The following is a 14970-nucleotide window of genomic DNA, read 5'->3' as shown; positions in this document are numbered from 1 at the left end:
GAGTGTGTGTGTGTGCGTTATATAAACATCACCGTTGTCGGTAATGTCAGCGGTGGGGGTAGTTGATGTGATAGATAAATATAAAAACGAGTATCGAAAAGAACTTGTTTTTTTCCTTTAATGATACATTTTAACGTGCAGTGAAAGGGATTTCGTACACTTGAGCACACCAGCAATAGTCAACTCGATAATGTCTAGAAAAACCTTTATAATATAAACATAATAATTCATATACTATAACTATAAAACTATTAAAGTTAAAAAATTGAATGAGAAATGTGATAATCCCTCGGTTGACCGTTGTTCGTCATCGAGACGTCCATAATAATAGTATAATTTAGAAGTCTACAGTCCTGTTATATTAATTATTCCGTTGACAAGAATAGTAAAACAGCGTAACTATAAATCAATTGAAAATTTTGTAGAAAATAAACTTCTTAAAATAATACAGCCAAGGATGCTGTAAGGAAACAGTGCTAATAAATATACTTAAAACAAATAATTTTGTAGTTAACTAATGTGCTAAGTAAATATTTAAATCTATGGAAAAAGTAGTGCGATTATTTTAATATATTAAAAATACTTAGAAGTTAGAAGTTTATGAACATTTATTATTTAACGTAAAAAACTAATTTTTTTCTGATCCCATAATTTAATTAATTTGTTTACTGTATTAATAATATATTTTAAAAACTTTTGTTTATATGTTTTTTTTATGAAGCTTCAGGGTAATATTATTTTAACTAACTCAGTTAACCGAAATTGAAAATTGATCACTACTACCGTTTAAATAATTTAATTAACCACACAGTTAATTATAAGCATAAAATTACATTGTTTTCAGTTTTCAGATATCAGAAAACATACTACCATTATTTACCAAGTCTGAACATTGTTTAAATATTTTTTTATTTAAATAAACATTCTAATGATTTTTTTAAATACCAATTTATTTAGATTAAAACTAAATTACAATTATTAATAGTATGCAAAACATTTTGCGATATTAAAATTTAAAAAAAAATGGTTTTAACAAAATTCCGATCATGGCAAGGATATTTAACGTAATCAATGTATTTCATAATTTTCTAAAATTTCGGCTACCTTAGGATAGTTTGATTTCAATTCTGTAAGCAAATATGAGTTTATTAGGTACTTTACTAAGTTATATCGGTATCGGATTTTTAAATTGTTTTTTTTTTATGTACAAAAAATTGTTTTTGATATTGAAACATTTTCAAATTTAATTATTTAATTACAAGAAACTGAATTTTTCAATGTAAAATCGGTTTCCTACATACCCTAGTAAATTAGTCAATGAAATTATATTTTTTTACAATACTCAAATTCAAATTTGATCATTCTAAGTAATTGTAATTTGTCAGTCTTTTAGGTCTCAAATAAACCAAAATGGCTTTTAATAAAAAAAAAATTAAATAAACTAAAAATAATACCTTGAAACTATTACAAATTAACAGGATAATTAATTGAGATGGACGAAATCTATTAAAACTCCTTTTTCCTTAAATATTGCCTAAATAATACTCCTTAAACAACACCCGCTTCGAATCCCCTTTAAGTCAGCATTCATAGCTGGATTTTTATTATTATTTAACTAAATTACAAAATGTTTTTCATATTTTTGATCATTTAATATTTTGTCAGTATTTCGATTGCTATGGTCCCTAAAACGACGTATTGTGTTATTTTACACTAACGAAGAACAGCTAATCCGCACGTTTTGGGATTTCCGGGGGTTGAAAAAACAACAAAATAACTAAATTATTATTCGTTGAGATTTTAAACACCACATCCGCCGACCGCGTCTCGCACTTATGCCCAACAAATAACAATAACAACGACCACCGCCACAATAATAGTACTAATATATTGTTATAATAGTCCTGGGCCTAGACACACGTTTTTCTGACAACATTATTTATTATTATTTATATATTATATATAATTTATATTTTATGAACCGCCGAGAGAAATCGTCCAATACCGAGAAACGTTCCTCTAACGGAACGGAACGCGAGCGACAAGAGTATTTTATCATTATATTACATGCATTTTGTTATGCCAGCGGATGCACTCCTCCCCCATCCCCTTTCTCCGTAAGAAAATATGATTTTTGTTCTCTATCGGCATTTGTAAAAGAAAAAAAATCTTCCTCTTACGCTGTCCTGGGTGTACGTGTTTAAACTCTAAAACCATAATATAGTTTCAAAGGTCCGTCGCGTACTTAGATATTATACTATAACTTGACCTAAGGGACAGACAATGGACGCGGGTCTATGTGAGTTCTTGCTAGGCAACACACACGGACAAGGCCAAGTAGTAGAGAACATGATATAGTGTTGCATTGAGGGATTGGTGGCGGTGGTCTTGTGGAACCGGGACGGACCGTTATCCGCTGCCACCACCACCACCGCCGCCGCCGCCGCCGCCCGAAAACTACCCCCAAAGGAGACCATTAGTGAGAAACCGGTTTCTATCTGAATTTTTTTTTCATCGAGTTGCAAAGTGTTCGTGTCGAGAGAATCTCGTGGGAGACACGGACAGAAGAAAAAAAAACACACAATACATAATATAATATATTATAAATTCTATAAAAATACTTATACGTGTCCCGTTCCGTTGTCGTCGACTCAAACTATATGTGTGTGTGTGTTATAAGGTTGTGGTCGTCAACGACTCGACGGATCCAATTGATTTTCGGCACGAACCACTTATGTTCCATGCACGCACACACGCACGCATACAACGCCTATAAGACCGCCGTTAAAAACAAATAATAATTTCGAAATTAAATTTCATAAACGAAAAAAACATCTAAAATGTTTAAACTAGCTCGTTCGTTGTTGGGTTTCACTGGCATAAGTTATGACAAACCTTAAACAGAAGTAGCTGGTCTAATGGATGGGCGCATTGAGCAAAGGTCTATCCCTCACTTCGAAATACCAAAACGGTAATTATTATAATATGGTAACTGCTGTGTACCGCTGAGAATTTAAGTATTATATAATTTCTATTGTTTGTTACTCCGACCACTCAATTATGTATAGATTAATCCGTAATGTATATATTTGGACAAAACAACTTCAACAATTATCGGTATCGAGTAGATGGAAATTAACTCATTTCTATAGGTATCATAGGTGTCATACAATACAAAATATTGGTCTGTCCCTGGTCACCTCTGGTCACTCCAAAAAGTTGTGCCCCGTCTATGGTTATGTCATTGATGCAATAAACACCTGAAAGTGAGTGTTCTATCTGATTTATATATTTCGTGTGATATCAGTGATTAATAATCGCATCAAAACACGTTTAGTTACTGATTGCATCAGAACTTAACCCCAAAGTAATAAAATAAATCCCAACCAACAAAAAAAAAAAAAACTACAAAACAACAGCTTAGTACCTAATCACTTCCGGGAAACTTTTTAAATAGGACCAAAAAATGCCGAGGCGTGGCGAGCCAACGGAACAACTTTCGTTAGATCATAACGTCGTGTTTTCATAATTAGTTTGGGGCGACCGTGTTTAAAACTTTATACGCAAATCGCTTTAGGTAAGCCTATATCTAACGTCTGTACACGCGGTCTCTTCGTGAACAAACATTTTATTGGTGATAGTGTGATCCACAGCGATAGTATACTCAGGTACATTTTAATGTAAGTCAGCCGTTACTGTGTTGACCCAAAGTTGCCATAAATTCTGATGGTTCTCGTTGAGACCTTCGGACTATTATTATAATTAATGCGGATGTCCGTTCGGCGACCATCGCGGTTATACAAAGTGGACTTTTTTTCCCCATCTTGTTTACCACTGAATTAGTCGTCAGGATCAGGCGACGACAGCGCAGGTTTTTCTCCTGTACCGTCCAGACCGCCAATTTGTTAGTGTACGTGTCCCCGCTGACAATAAGGTGCAAAACTACTCTGTATAATAATAATATAATATATATATTATTATATTATTACCCTCAAGTGTAACAACGGGCTGCGGTTGCTTTTCTTACCCATATCAATTCCTGCGACCGGACCTCGCAAGAAAAACCTTAGCCGACCATGGACACCGTGTTTGTATTTTATACCTATAATAATACACAGCCGGTGAAATTAGCATGGGCCAACACAGGTATACGCACAAACAGGGTGACCTGCGCGGCACGAGCCCTAGAGACACACTCGCATACAATAGTAAACCCCTGGAAATTGTATAATACTAATAATAGTATTACAAACGTATGTATAGTATACGTGTACATCCGAGTGTGTGTATAATAACACAAAACGTCCCTGACCGCCGCGGTCGTTGCATCATGTGTACCGGCGCACTTCTCTCCTTTTTTTACTTCACCGAGGGTCATTTACATGACCCGAAAAAAAGACCTTTTTCTTCCCTAACCGCCCCCCATTCATGATTTCAACGCGTCGTCATAACGCAAGTCGTCATAATATTGTTATATCGTTATTATGTTACATAGTACACCTATGTAACAGGTATTATTGTGAGCGTTTGATACCACACGTTTAATCCGAATAACAATATCGAATGATTAATAATTCTTAGACCAAGCATATCCGGGGAAGAAACCCGCGACTACTCTGAACGACGAGAAAGATAGGGAGATTCGTCTTTGCCCCCTCCCCCCTCTCCCCTTGAGGAATAATTATAAGGCAAACGGAGCAAAGACAGTGGTGTACGACGTCCGTGCTAAACTCAAAACTCCCAATCCGTGTTCTTGTGCGCGACAATAATAATGCTGTTGGCGGAGTATTTTTCTTCTTTCTCTGTCTCTGCGCCGAGATCTTTCTTGCGAGCGCGTAACGACTTATGGGCGGTCTTTGCCCTTGAACCGACCGGGCGCACTGACAGTAATATAATTTTTAACTACACACACAAGCACGGTTTGTAGCAGTAAAATAAAAAAAAAAAAACCATAAGCTAATTTGTATTCGCGATTCTACCGTACTGAGCGTCTCACCTACCGTAAACACGATACATATTGTAAACTATCATAAGCATAATAATATAATGTGTGTAGCCATCAGTGTGTGCTGCATGGAGGTCTTTTGAACCGGGGCGCCGCTCCGTCCGATTTTTTGGACACCACTGCACGGGTTTTTATGTATATGTGCACAGGGTCGGATTTCTCGGAAACAATCAACATTGATTTTTTTTTTCTTTCCCATTTTTCGAAGGTCCAGCCGAAAGCAAATTATTGTATTTTGCCACAACAATAAAACTTGTGTCTACGAAAATTACGATTTTTTTTTTCCATCTGTACGTTCTGTCGGAAACGACAGGAAGTCTCATAACGGCCGATTTACCGTCGTCGTTCACAAGTCTTTCGGTCTAATAGTTTGATTTTTTTTTAACTTTTATCTGGCCTACAAAAATATAAGCGTAAACATAGTCTAACCAGTGTACGCGCTAATCAAGTGGCGCTCTCATAAGACTTTATTGGAACTCTCTTATATTTTATACCGCCTTAGACTCCCAGCACGGCTCTTAAGTCTAATTCTAGTTAAAAATTAGTAGTTTTCAACGGATTTCGTCACACAATACTGGAAACGCTTTTAGCTGCAAGATAGCAATATCAATATAAAATGACGAAAATAAATGATTTACTTGCGACCGAGTATTTACAGTTTCTCTGTATCAATATTTGCAAACCGTTTTGCGGTTATTTTAAGATAATAGAACTTCTATACTTAGACCTATCGATTCCGGGAAATCGAAACAATAATATAAATAATATATCAACAAACAACATCCTGAATATTCTTGATGATACCTATGTATACTATATTTCGAGGAAAAACAATACGCGATAAAAATATACGGTTTCCGCATGGATACTATTTTGATACATTTAAATTTATATTTATTTTCAATGGAATCTCTCAGGGGAGGGTTGGATAGAGCCCAGCTCAGAGGCCAAATTTCATATCAGCCCCCAAAATCACTATTTATTTTTAAAAAAAAACAATCAGATATACAAAACCTGCTCTAGACCCTAGTCCAGTCTTCTGTTACCACTTTCGCATTAACTATACAGTTCATACTTATTCAACAACACAGCTGCAGCCAGATAAAAATGATACAACAAGAGACCTTTGTAAACATAAATAAAAATCATTATTTTGTTGTGTTGTAACAACGGATGATCGCTAACTTGTAAAAAAAATCCAAAGAAAAGAACGCGTGTTTAGTAGCGTCGATAAAAATGGTTAGTTTTTAAGTGTTGCCTTTTACATTCAATCCAACATGATATTACGATTGTCAAGTCCTGCTGTTTTTATTAGTACTTTCTGTACACAAAAATCAAAATGTACTAGTTTTTTTTTTGTTCCTCCTATAGAGGATAATATGTTGTTGTAACTAACAATTTATTATATTGATGATAATTTATTCTCGAGCACGGTTCTACGGAACCGTGCGACAGATGAAAAACACTGATACTGCAAGCAAACGAGCTGCCAGATGACTGTGAGAAAACTTCTGTTTCCGCACATTACTTTTGTGTTTGTTCGGTAAATATTTGAGAAGACGAAATAAATCCTGAACCGAAACAACCGATTTGATTTAAATGTGATTTGGGATTCGCCGTGTTTGCTCGACCGACGCGACAGTGGCAAATCAGTAAACCTATTCTTAATGTTACTCGGTCAAAAATAAAACACAATACTTTTCTAATATTGTAATAATTGTCCCAGGTGCACTTATTAAACACTATAGATAAACAAATACTTTACTAACATAATTATTTGAATTATGACACGGCCCGGACAGCGAATTCGCCAAGTACTTCTGAACAAATTAAGACCGTCTTATAAGGATGGGGATTGAGTTTTATTCTCAGCCACTTTATTCAAATAATTAATTAAAAACGTTAATATTCAAAAATGATTTTAGCGATTCGGTCGGAAAATTGTTTTGTGTAAAAAATTGAAATAAAAATGAAACATGATAAAATGTGCACAGCTCTAATGCCAGTAGATACATACAAATATACTATAACTGGGTAAAAGTACACAATATGTCAAGAGTTTATGATGTAAGAAAAAAAGCTGGAAAGCATATAAATAATTGTTGTTTGTTTTATTTATGACATAAACAAATAATTTATACAATTACGAACGATTACAATAACTCATACAAACAGTCATTTGAGGTTTACTCTTCTAAACTCAAGGATTTTTTTTCCTGCTTTATAATTATTATCATGCAGATAAAACAAATTATATCATTTTAGACTTTTAGATATCAACTGTATACCAAAATAAATTACAATAATTATGGTTTTCCTTTTAAAATAAGTACCAACGAACGATACTTATCATCAATTTAAATACAATAATGTGTAATGATATTTATTTTTAACATTTTATCTGTGTTAGTTTATACGATAAATATTAGATAATGTTTGTGTCATGACGGTAGGAAACGTCCGAGGACTGTAATTAACGGTAATGGGTAAAAATGTAAAATGTTTGGTGATTAGAAAAATAAATATATAATATGATTCAATACCTAATTTGATGTATATTCTATATCTATATTTATATATTACCTAAATAAGTATTATTTGTTTTGGCGCAATAGTTATACGCTAACCTTATCAAATATCAAATTAACCACTGCAGTTTTTAAGAAACTTTTAAAAATAAACGCTGCAATTAAGTGTTAACAAAACTCATAAAATTTCTATACATAGTGATTTCAGCTAAGCGTCTGATTTTTTCTTCTGTTTAATGGTATTTTGATTACTACCTCACAAATGTAACAATTTCATCGATACTGGACAAAGTGCTGTTGTCCAACAGTTAGCGCTAACAGATGTAGTCGTTTAAATTGATAGAAATGGTGGTATTTATATAGCATCAATAAAACCACCCTCGTTTGGTTCGTGTTCATTCTTTTATCGGAAATTCAATTTTTGTGTATCCTGATGTCAATGATTTTACCAAAATCAACCAGTGTTCCGGAGCAAAAAGTAAAAAAAAATTACTTTAAAAACAATAGCTCCGCATCGAAGCTAAAAAAAATTGTCAACGAATATCATTGAAATGTTTAAAACATATTATTTGGCTATACCTAAATGGTTATTTACCAAACAAATACAAATAGCTAATTACCATACAATAATTGGTTTAAAACAATATGGTGCTGTATTTAAAAAAAAATTAAATGTATAAAGTAAATTAAAAAATATAATTTTTTCATATTGATTTTATTATAAACATTATATAACAATTGCTTGTTTTCTAAATTTCTTTTAGTAGTCGACCTTTTATAACCCTTTCACTGCGAGCATACACATTTATGTTGGTAAGTTTGTTCTAGTGTGTTGTGATCCCTAACTAGGGGTGCTCTAGTGTGTTGCCCGTATATTATCAGAGACGAACCTTGACTACTTAAAAACCGACTTCGAAATAACGTAGTTGGTTTTTAGCTTTGGTCGGACTACCCGGTGCGTTCAACTATCATCGTGTGTGATTTCCTTTGTATATTATGTTTGTACAAAACGGTTGTATTCAACCGAAGTCACCTTTGCACTGCAATACTATCGCTTATATGATTAAGTTTGACAGTAAGACGTCGTTATAAATTCCTGAAACACGCTTTTGTACAAGTAAAACGTCTTTGTTTTAAAAATATCGCAAAATAAGAACGAATTCTTCCAACCTATTGGTACCACCGCTCTAATATAATATCCTTAAGTATTTGCCGCGATCGCGCGATCACTGTTATTATGTAATTAACCGAAAACCCAAATGTCAGTTATCATTATTATTATTATTATTATAAATATTTTTTTTTTGTTCGTAGAAGGGTAACCGCCTGACAATAATAATAATTACTAATTATATTGTGTACAACGCACAAAAACCGTAGGGTGTTTTTATATATAATCTTTATGTGCACATTTTTCTTCCCTGCCGCCACCCTTACCACCGTCGCCACCGATATCGTTATACAGCCAGAGTATACACGGCAAGACGTCGGTGGATGACGGCCAACAACAGTTTGTGTAAAGAGCGATCGACCTTGAAACGACAGAGCACAGATTTCTACCGACAACCGCGTCTATATAGTTACCCCCACCCCGTGTCCTTGACTCGAAAAACAACCCTCTGCTTCGCCTCATCACACACGTGTATATACACTCATATAATAATATATATATATATATATATGTATGTGTGTGTCTGTATGGCGGCGTTGCCGTTGGACGGCCAAACCTCCAAGATTCCATCACCACACATTGCTCGCCGTGTACATATTATATATATATATATATTGTTCCAGACAAAACCATCGCCAAACTGGCGCCTCTCTGGAACACATAATGGTCGATGTGAGAAGAAGACGAAGAAGCGGTATAAAATATTGGCCAAGCACACAGGGATCCGCCTACCTGTTATGTTTGCGGCGCTGTGTCGTGTATAATATGGTGGCGGGGGATATTTTTAAATTAAACGAAAGCCAAAAAAAAAAAAATCAAGTGTACAACAAAATAATGATTACTATTATATGTTTTTTTTTATTGTTATTGTTCAAGAATTTGCCATTTGGAAGGCAGAGGGAAATGAAGCTGAAAAAACCATTTATCAACCGAATCTTGTGTACTACCGCGGATTTTTCCCACACGATATAACCTGTAGTTTCTCGTTGCTTATTATTAATTTTGTTTTTATATTAATATTCCACCCTCACAGTGTCGATCGTCTACCGGATAAGTCCTGTTGGACGGGATCCGACCCTAAGACTTTGGAAGTACCATTTTAAATGTTCCTCCAGTTGTCTTGGCGTTTTTATTACAATTCTGATACAATTTTGAGAGGAATTATTGTTCACCGAACAACTGTATTGACCATATAGTGTAAGGGGCGAGTGGCGACCTTCAGAGACTTGAACGCCGCTACGGCCACCGACTAGTCGCCGCCGACGGGCCAACACGTTTACGCAAACACACATAATGTAGGCTATACGACAGCTCTTTTCTCTAGGCCAAGCATATTATAGTATTTCTAATTTGTATGTATACGATTCGGGGCAGGGGTTGTTAACGCGCCCGACCTCGCACAATACTCACTCGGTTTGGATACATAGTCAAGATTGCCAACCTTACCTAATAACCAGAGACACAAGACTTCTATGCGCTCTGAGCGCATTTTCATACAATAGTATATGGGTCGACCATCCCTTAAATAGCCCACAACCGGTTCTACTCGTTTAATACCATGTACACATGTCTGTAAAGAAGTCATTAACATATTATATTTATATGTCTCGGTGTATGTAGAAACGACCTTTGAAGATTAATTACTATATCGGAAACGGTCAACGATTAAACGTACAACGTTTTCCTCTTCTTTTCTACCACACGTATATTATAATATATATTATGTAATATTATTAGCGCCCCGTTTGCAAAACCTTATTGAATAGAATTCATAAATCACTATCAACCGCGGGACAGAAACTTGTATATATACTACGATGCCGGGTCAGCTAATGAATGCGTATAATATGCGTATGCGTGTGGAACGGCGCCGAGTAAGCACAAAACTTACAAAAGGCTGCGGTCACTTGGCGGTGGACCTTTTCATTGAAAAAATTAAAGTAAAAACAAAAACCGTCGACCGCTGCGATTTTATTATTAATAATATAAGGTGCGGCTTAATTGATTGTATTGTATAGTACGGTTTTGCTAGTCATGTGTGTAATATATTGTAATGGGTTCACCATCGCAAGCACACTTTTAACTTGAATTCGTCGGGTACAATGCACTTGCGGGCGGGTAACTTTCGTTGAGACGGTGCCGACCTTTTCACTGTAGACCGGTACAAATAGTGTTCGGGGAGCTCCAGGTTCACAGTCCGGCAGGCGGTCAGTCTCTCCGGTGTTCGACCTATAAAATAACAGCCCGTTACGAACCCGTTATGATCATGTTGAAATAAAAATTAAATGTTTAGGAAATAGTGTAAGGAGATCGGCCGGAGTGGTTTACTGGCGGGTTGGTCGTGTTGCTGCTGCTCCTGTAGGTGTTGCTGTCTAGAACTCATCAGTACCGTCATTAGAGGGTTGATCTGAGCCGGTTTTCGTGAGGCCTTCGTACCCTTGTCCGTGCCTGACGCCGTCGGGCACCTGCAAAACACGAATACTTAACATTATATACTTCACTGCCGGACAGGTGTGCAGGGGAGGAATTATGCGCACACAATATTATTGTATAATGTTCCATCCTATAAGGGAACGGTATTATGATATATTATAAGAACACAATTAGCGCATACTTATGTGGGTCTGATTTGAATTGTATAGGTTAATATAAATACTATTATTCTACTGTTATAAGTTATTATAATGCGTTAATTAATGTAATCACAAGAATCGCACTTATTATAACTTATAATTAATCGCGTTTATTAATTATTGTATGTCGTCCAATTGTCGGGAGGCTGAAAATTATTTTTAATTTACTCGGTAAATAGTTTTCGTGTCACGGAAAATTATATTATACGTTTACCGAATCCCACATAGCAATTTTGTATTTTAATTGAAAATATTTAAATAATATTATGTTATTGACAAATTTGGGAATATTTATTAGTAGTTGTTACAAAATTTTTACATCCTGTTTTTGGATAGGAGTTCCGCATACGGGCGGTCTCTCCACAAGTTATTTTTTTCAAAGTCACACGTATATAATATTTTACACAAATGCTTATTGTATATTTTATACAGATCGTATTTTTACTTTAAAAAAATGTTTTTGGCAAGAAATAAAATATTAATAAAACGAATATTTGAATACTATTTCCTAAAGAATAAAAATGGAAAAAGTATACATAACACAATTATATTGGTTATTCAAATTATTTTCAAAATGTCAGACAAAAATTTAAAAGTATTAATATTGTTATACTACCGTGTGAGAAGATATACTTTAATTACTATTGTTTAACATTTTTAAATACCATTAATATAATACGGGTATTACTATGGGATACTTAGAAAGTACATGTGTTAAGTATTATTTTTAGTATGAAAATTATAAATATTAACATCAGTGTCAACTTAATGGTTTAGCAATTGAAATATTTATCACAATAATAACAATTTCTTATGTAATACGTTTTATTTATTTTTAACATATTATTATTATAATTATAATTTAAATTTACTTTAGCTAAAAACAGTAAATAAAGTTATTTTGTTAAAATTGAACTATTGACAACTATTCAATAGGTATTGAATACACATAAATAAAATGTCGATAATTAAAAGGCTATAAGCGATTTTACAAGCGAGGAAAATTAAAAATATACTTACAATGTGTTCTTGTGACTGGCCTGTTAAATTGTTTCATCAATTTAGTAATTGATGAAACATTATACAACAAACATAAATATAATATTCTTTTGATACATTTTTTATACTAAAAAACTTGTTAGAAAAATGTTTGCCTTACGCTTTTGGTTTTTAACACTTATAATTTGTGTTTTAAGTATATTTTTAATTGTATATAACTTTTTCATTTATTATACTGATGACTGATGCTTGAGATTTTATGGGGAACCTAAAAGCCTTGCTCCTGAAAAGTTTTGACCCTTTAAACTTAATTATCACAACTTTTATAGTATTGAATTTTAGACCATTGTTTAGATGAGAAATATAGCAATTGTCCAACAAATTGTATTAGTCTGTCATACACGAAGTTATGTTGGGACTTTTATTTGTAACATATTTTGTAAATAAATATAATGGTAGATGGGGCTTGGAGGGTACCATTATTTTATGTGTTAAATACTTTAACTGTTCAGGTATTTAAATGTATGCGATTTATTCAGTCGTAAAATAATTAATATTATAACAAAACTTTTGTTTAAACGACAACACATATACCATAATATATTATCATTTATGATGTATTATATTATATAAGTTGATAATATTCTATAATCTTTACTCTAGAATATATTTTTCATTTAAACAATGAAATATGAATAATATTGGTTTCAAAAAGAAGAAATTATAAATTTAATTAAAAATAAAATTTAAAAAATAAAAAAATATTATGAAATTGAAAAAAAAATGTTTATTTTTATTAATTTAATAATAATACTATTTATTTAACACAAATTTTTAATCTGTTTAATTAATTCAAGCTATGATTTTTAATATCACTATTTGTCTACAAGCTTAGCGGTTTTTTTTATTTTTCTGAGTGTCATTGAATAATAAAATAATATTACAAATTTTCATGTTATACTTAGTAATATACCAAGAAAGTTAGAGAAACGAGAAATCGTTGGTTTGAAGAATATCTCAACCATAAGTAATTTCCCGTTGTCGACCCATTAGTTAAACGTCAAGCGACTATTTTTGCCCAACTAGTCCATGTAATAAACTGAAATGCACACAGAGAGTATAGTTTTGTTAAGGTACCATTTTGTGTATATACTAATATAAAAACGGCACTACACAATTCAATAGTCGGTCACGTTATGTTCTGGCAGACCGGTTATTTTATGAGTGGATAATATAAATGACAGACATAAAATATAACCGTATGCTTGGATTACATGAAAATACTTGTAAAATCATTTAAATCTTCACGAAAATAACGAGCCATATCAACTAACATTTACACAAAGATTATAACTTTTAGGCTAAAAACTGTATACTTATATACTTAAAAAAAACATCTTTATTTCAATTTAATATTAATTTCCAACTCTTACAAAATAATCGTTTGGCTAATTATTTTACAAAAAAATTTTAAAAAATGTTATCCTACAACAACATTACACCGGAATTAAAAATTAAATATTAATGTGGCGCATATAGCCTTCCTGACTTAGCTTTATGAAACATATTCGAATAGGTATATTTAAGGAAAATAGTTTAGCAAGAAGTAAATATAATTAGGGACTATATTAACAACAGTCAATATTCAGAGCGCTTTAACAGTCATTTAACAAGTATTTTTTTCCTATAAAGCAATATTAATTTCTTATGAAGACATTTAATTTTAAAAAGAAAAATACCGGGTAATCCATTTAACTTGAAACACAATTTTGTAGTTTTTATTTATGTTATTGACGCAGTTTTTCAGTTTAATCCATGCATATGGTAAACCCTATCTAATCCTAGCTAAAAAGTAAGATTTACATGATTCATGCCATTCGATCGGGACAAAAATATATCACTCACATGTTCTTGCCTTTAGTTTTCCTAGACGACGTCCGGCCGCCTCCTCCGCGGTCGTTGCGCTTTCTCTCGTGGCCCTTGACAGTCGGTGGCCTAGGGGTTATCCAACGGACCCTCGGATCCTCTAGATCCATTCTGTTGATCCTAATCTCCGGCAACCACGAGGGTGACGATCTTTCACCACCAACGCCGTCGCCGTTCAACTTGGTCGTGTACGTTGTTTTCCCTTTAATGCTATTATTCTTGCTATGATCTGCACGTTATCTCATCCGAGCATAACAAGGGTTTAAGAAAAAGCGAGGCAAGACAGCTTTTTGTCGAATCTGGACGGCGCGCGCGGACAGCAGATAATCGACAGGTCGACAGGCCCGACAACAATTGTATATTATACCTAATATAGTATGTGTACAGAAGCACAGAACCCTGTCAGTGTGTGTGTGTTTTAAATGGGCTCGTCAGTGAGTAATGACAGGTGCCGGCACGCGCGCTTCATAACAATAATAACGTCACAACTATGCGCACACGTATAACGTTATACCTATACAATAAAATAATAAATATTGTAATAATGAATGTACACAGCCGTGTCGGATTAATGTTTTAGAGCCGGTAACAGGGTGGTACGCCGGGTCAAGCTGTGTTCTTCGTGTACATACAATGGCGTTGGCTGTTTTAATTTTTCCCCTCACCTCTTCTATAAGCGTATAAACTAGGTTCAAAGCAATATGCAAA

General features: G+C 33.7%; 1 protein-coding gene across 1 annotated transcript; it reads right to left on the bottom strand.

Annotated features, from left to right (window-relative positions):
• Positions 1-10757: 10757 nt before the first annotated feature.
• Positions 10758-14601, bottom strand: LOC126838905 (uncharacterized). The gene is made up of 3 exons (XM_050573684.1): positions 14242-14601; positions 11033-11169; positions 10758-10933 (listed from the first exon to the last, which is right to left on the bottom strand). The coding sequence occupies exons 1-3, from the start codon at positions 14370-14372 to the stop codon at positions 10764-10766; spliced, it is 438 nt and encodes a 145-aa protein (XP_050429641.1). The 5' UTR covers positions 14373-14601; the 3' UTR covers positions 10758-10763.
• Positions 14602-14970: the final 369 nt, after the last annotated feature.

The sequence above is a fragment of the Adelges cooleyi genome, unplaced genomic scaffold (genome assembly GCF_023614345.1).
Source record: "Adelges cooleyi isolate 19-005CV unplaced genomic scaffold, UGA_ACOO_1.1 ACOO_flye_CR_arks_rails_tigmint_CR_PRNA_30, whole genome shotgun sequence".
NCBI lineage: Eukaryota > Metazoa > Arthropoda > Insecta > Hemiptera > Adelgidae > Adelges > Adelges cooleyi.
The sequence above is the reverse complement of the archived record's forward strand: the minus strand, read 5'-3'. Positions and strand labels throughout refer to the sequence as shown.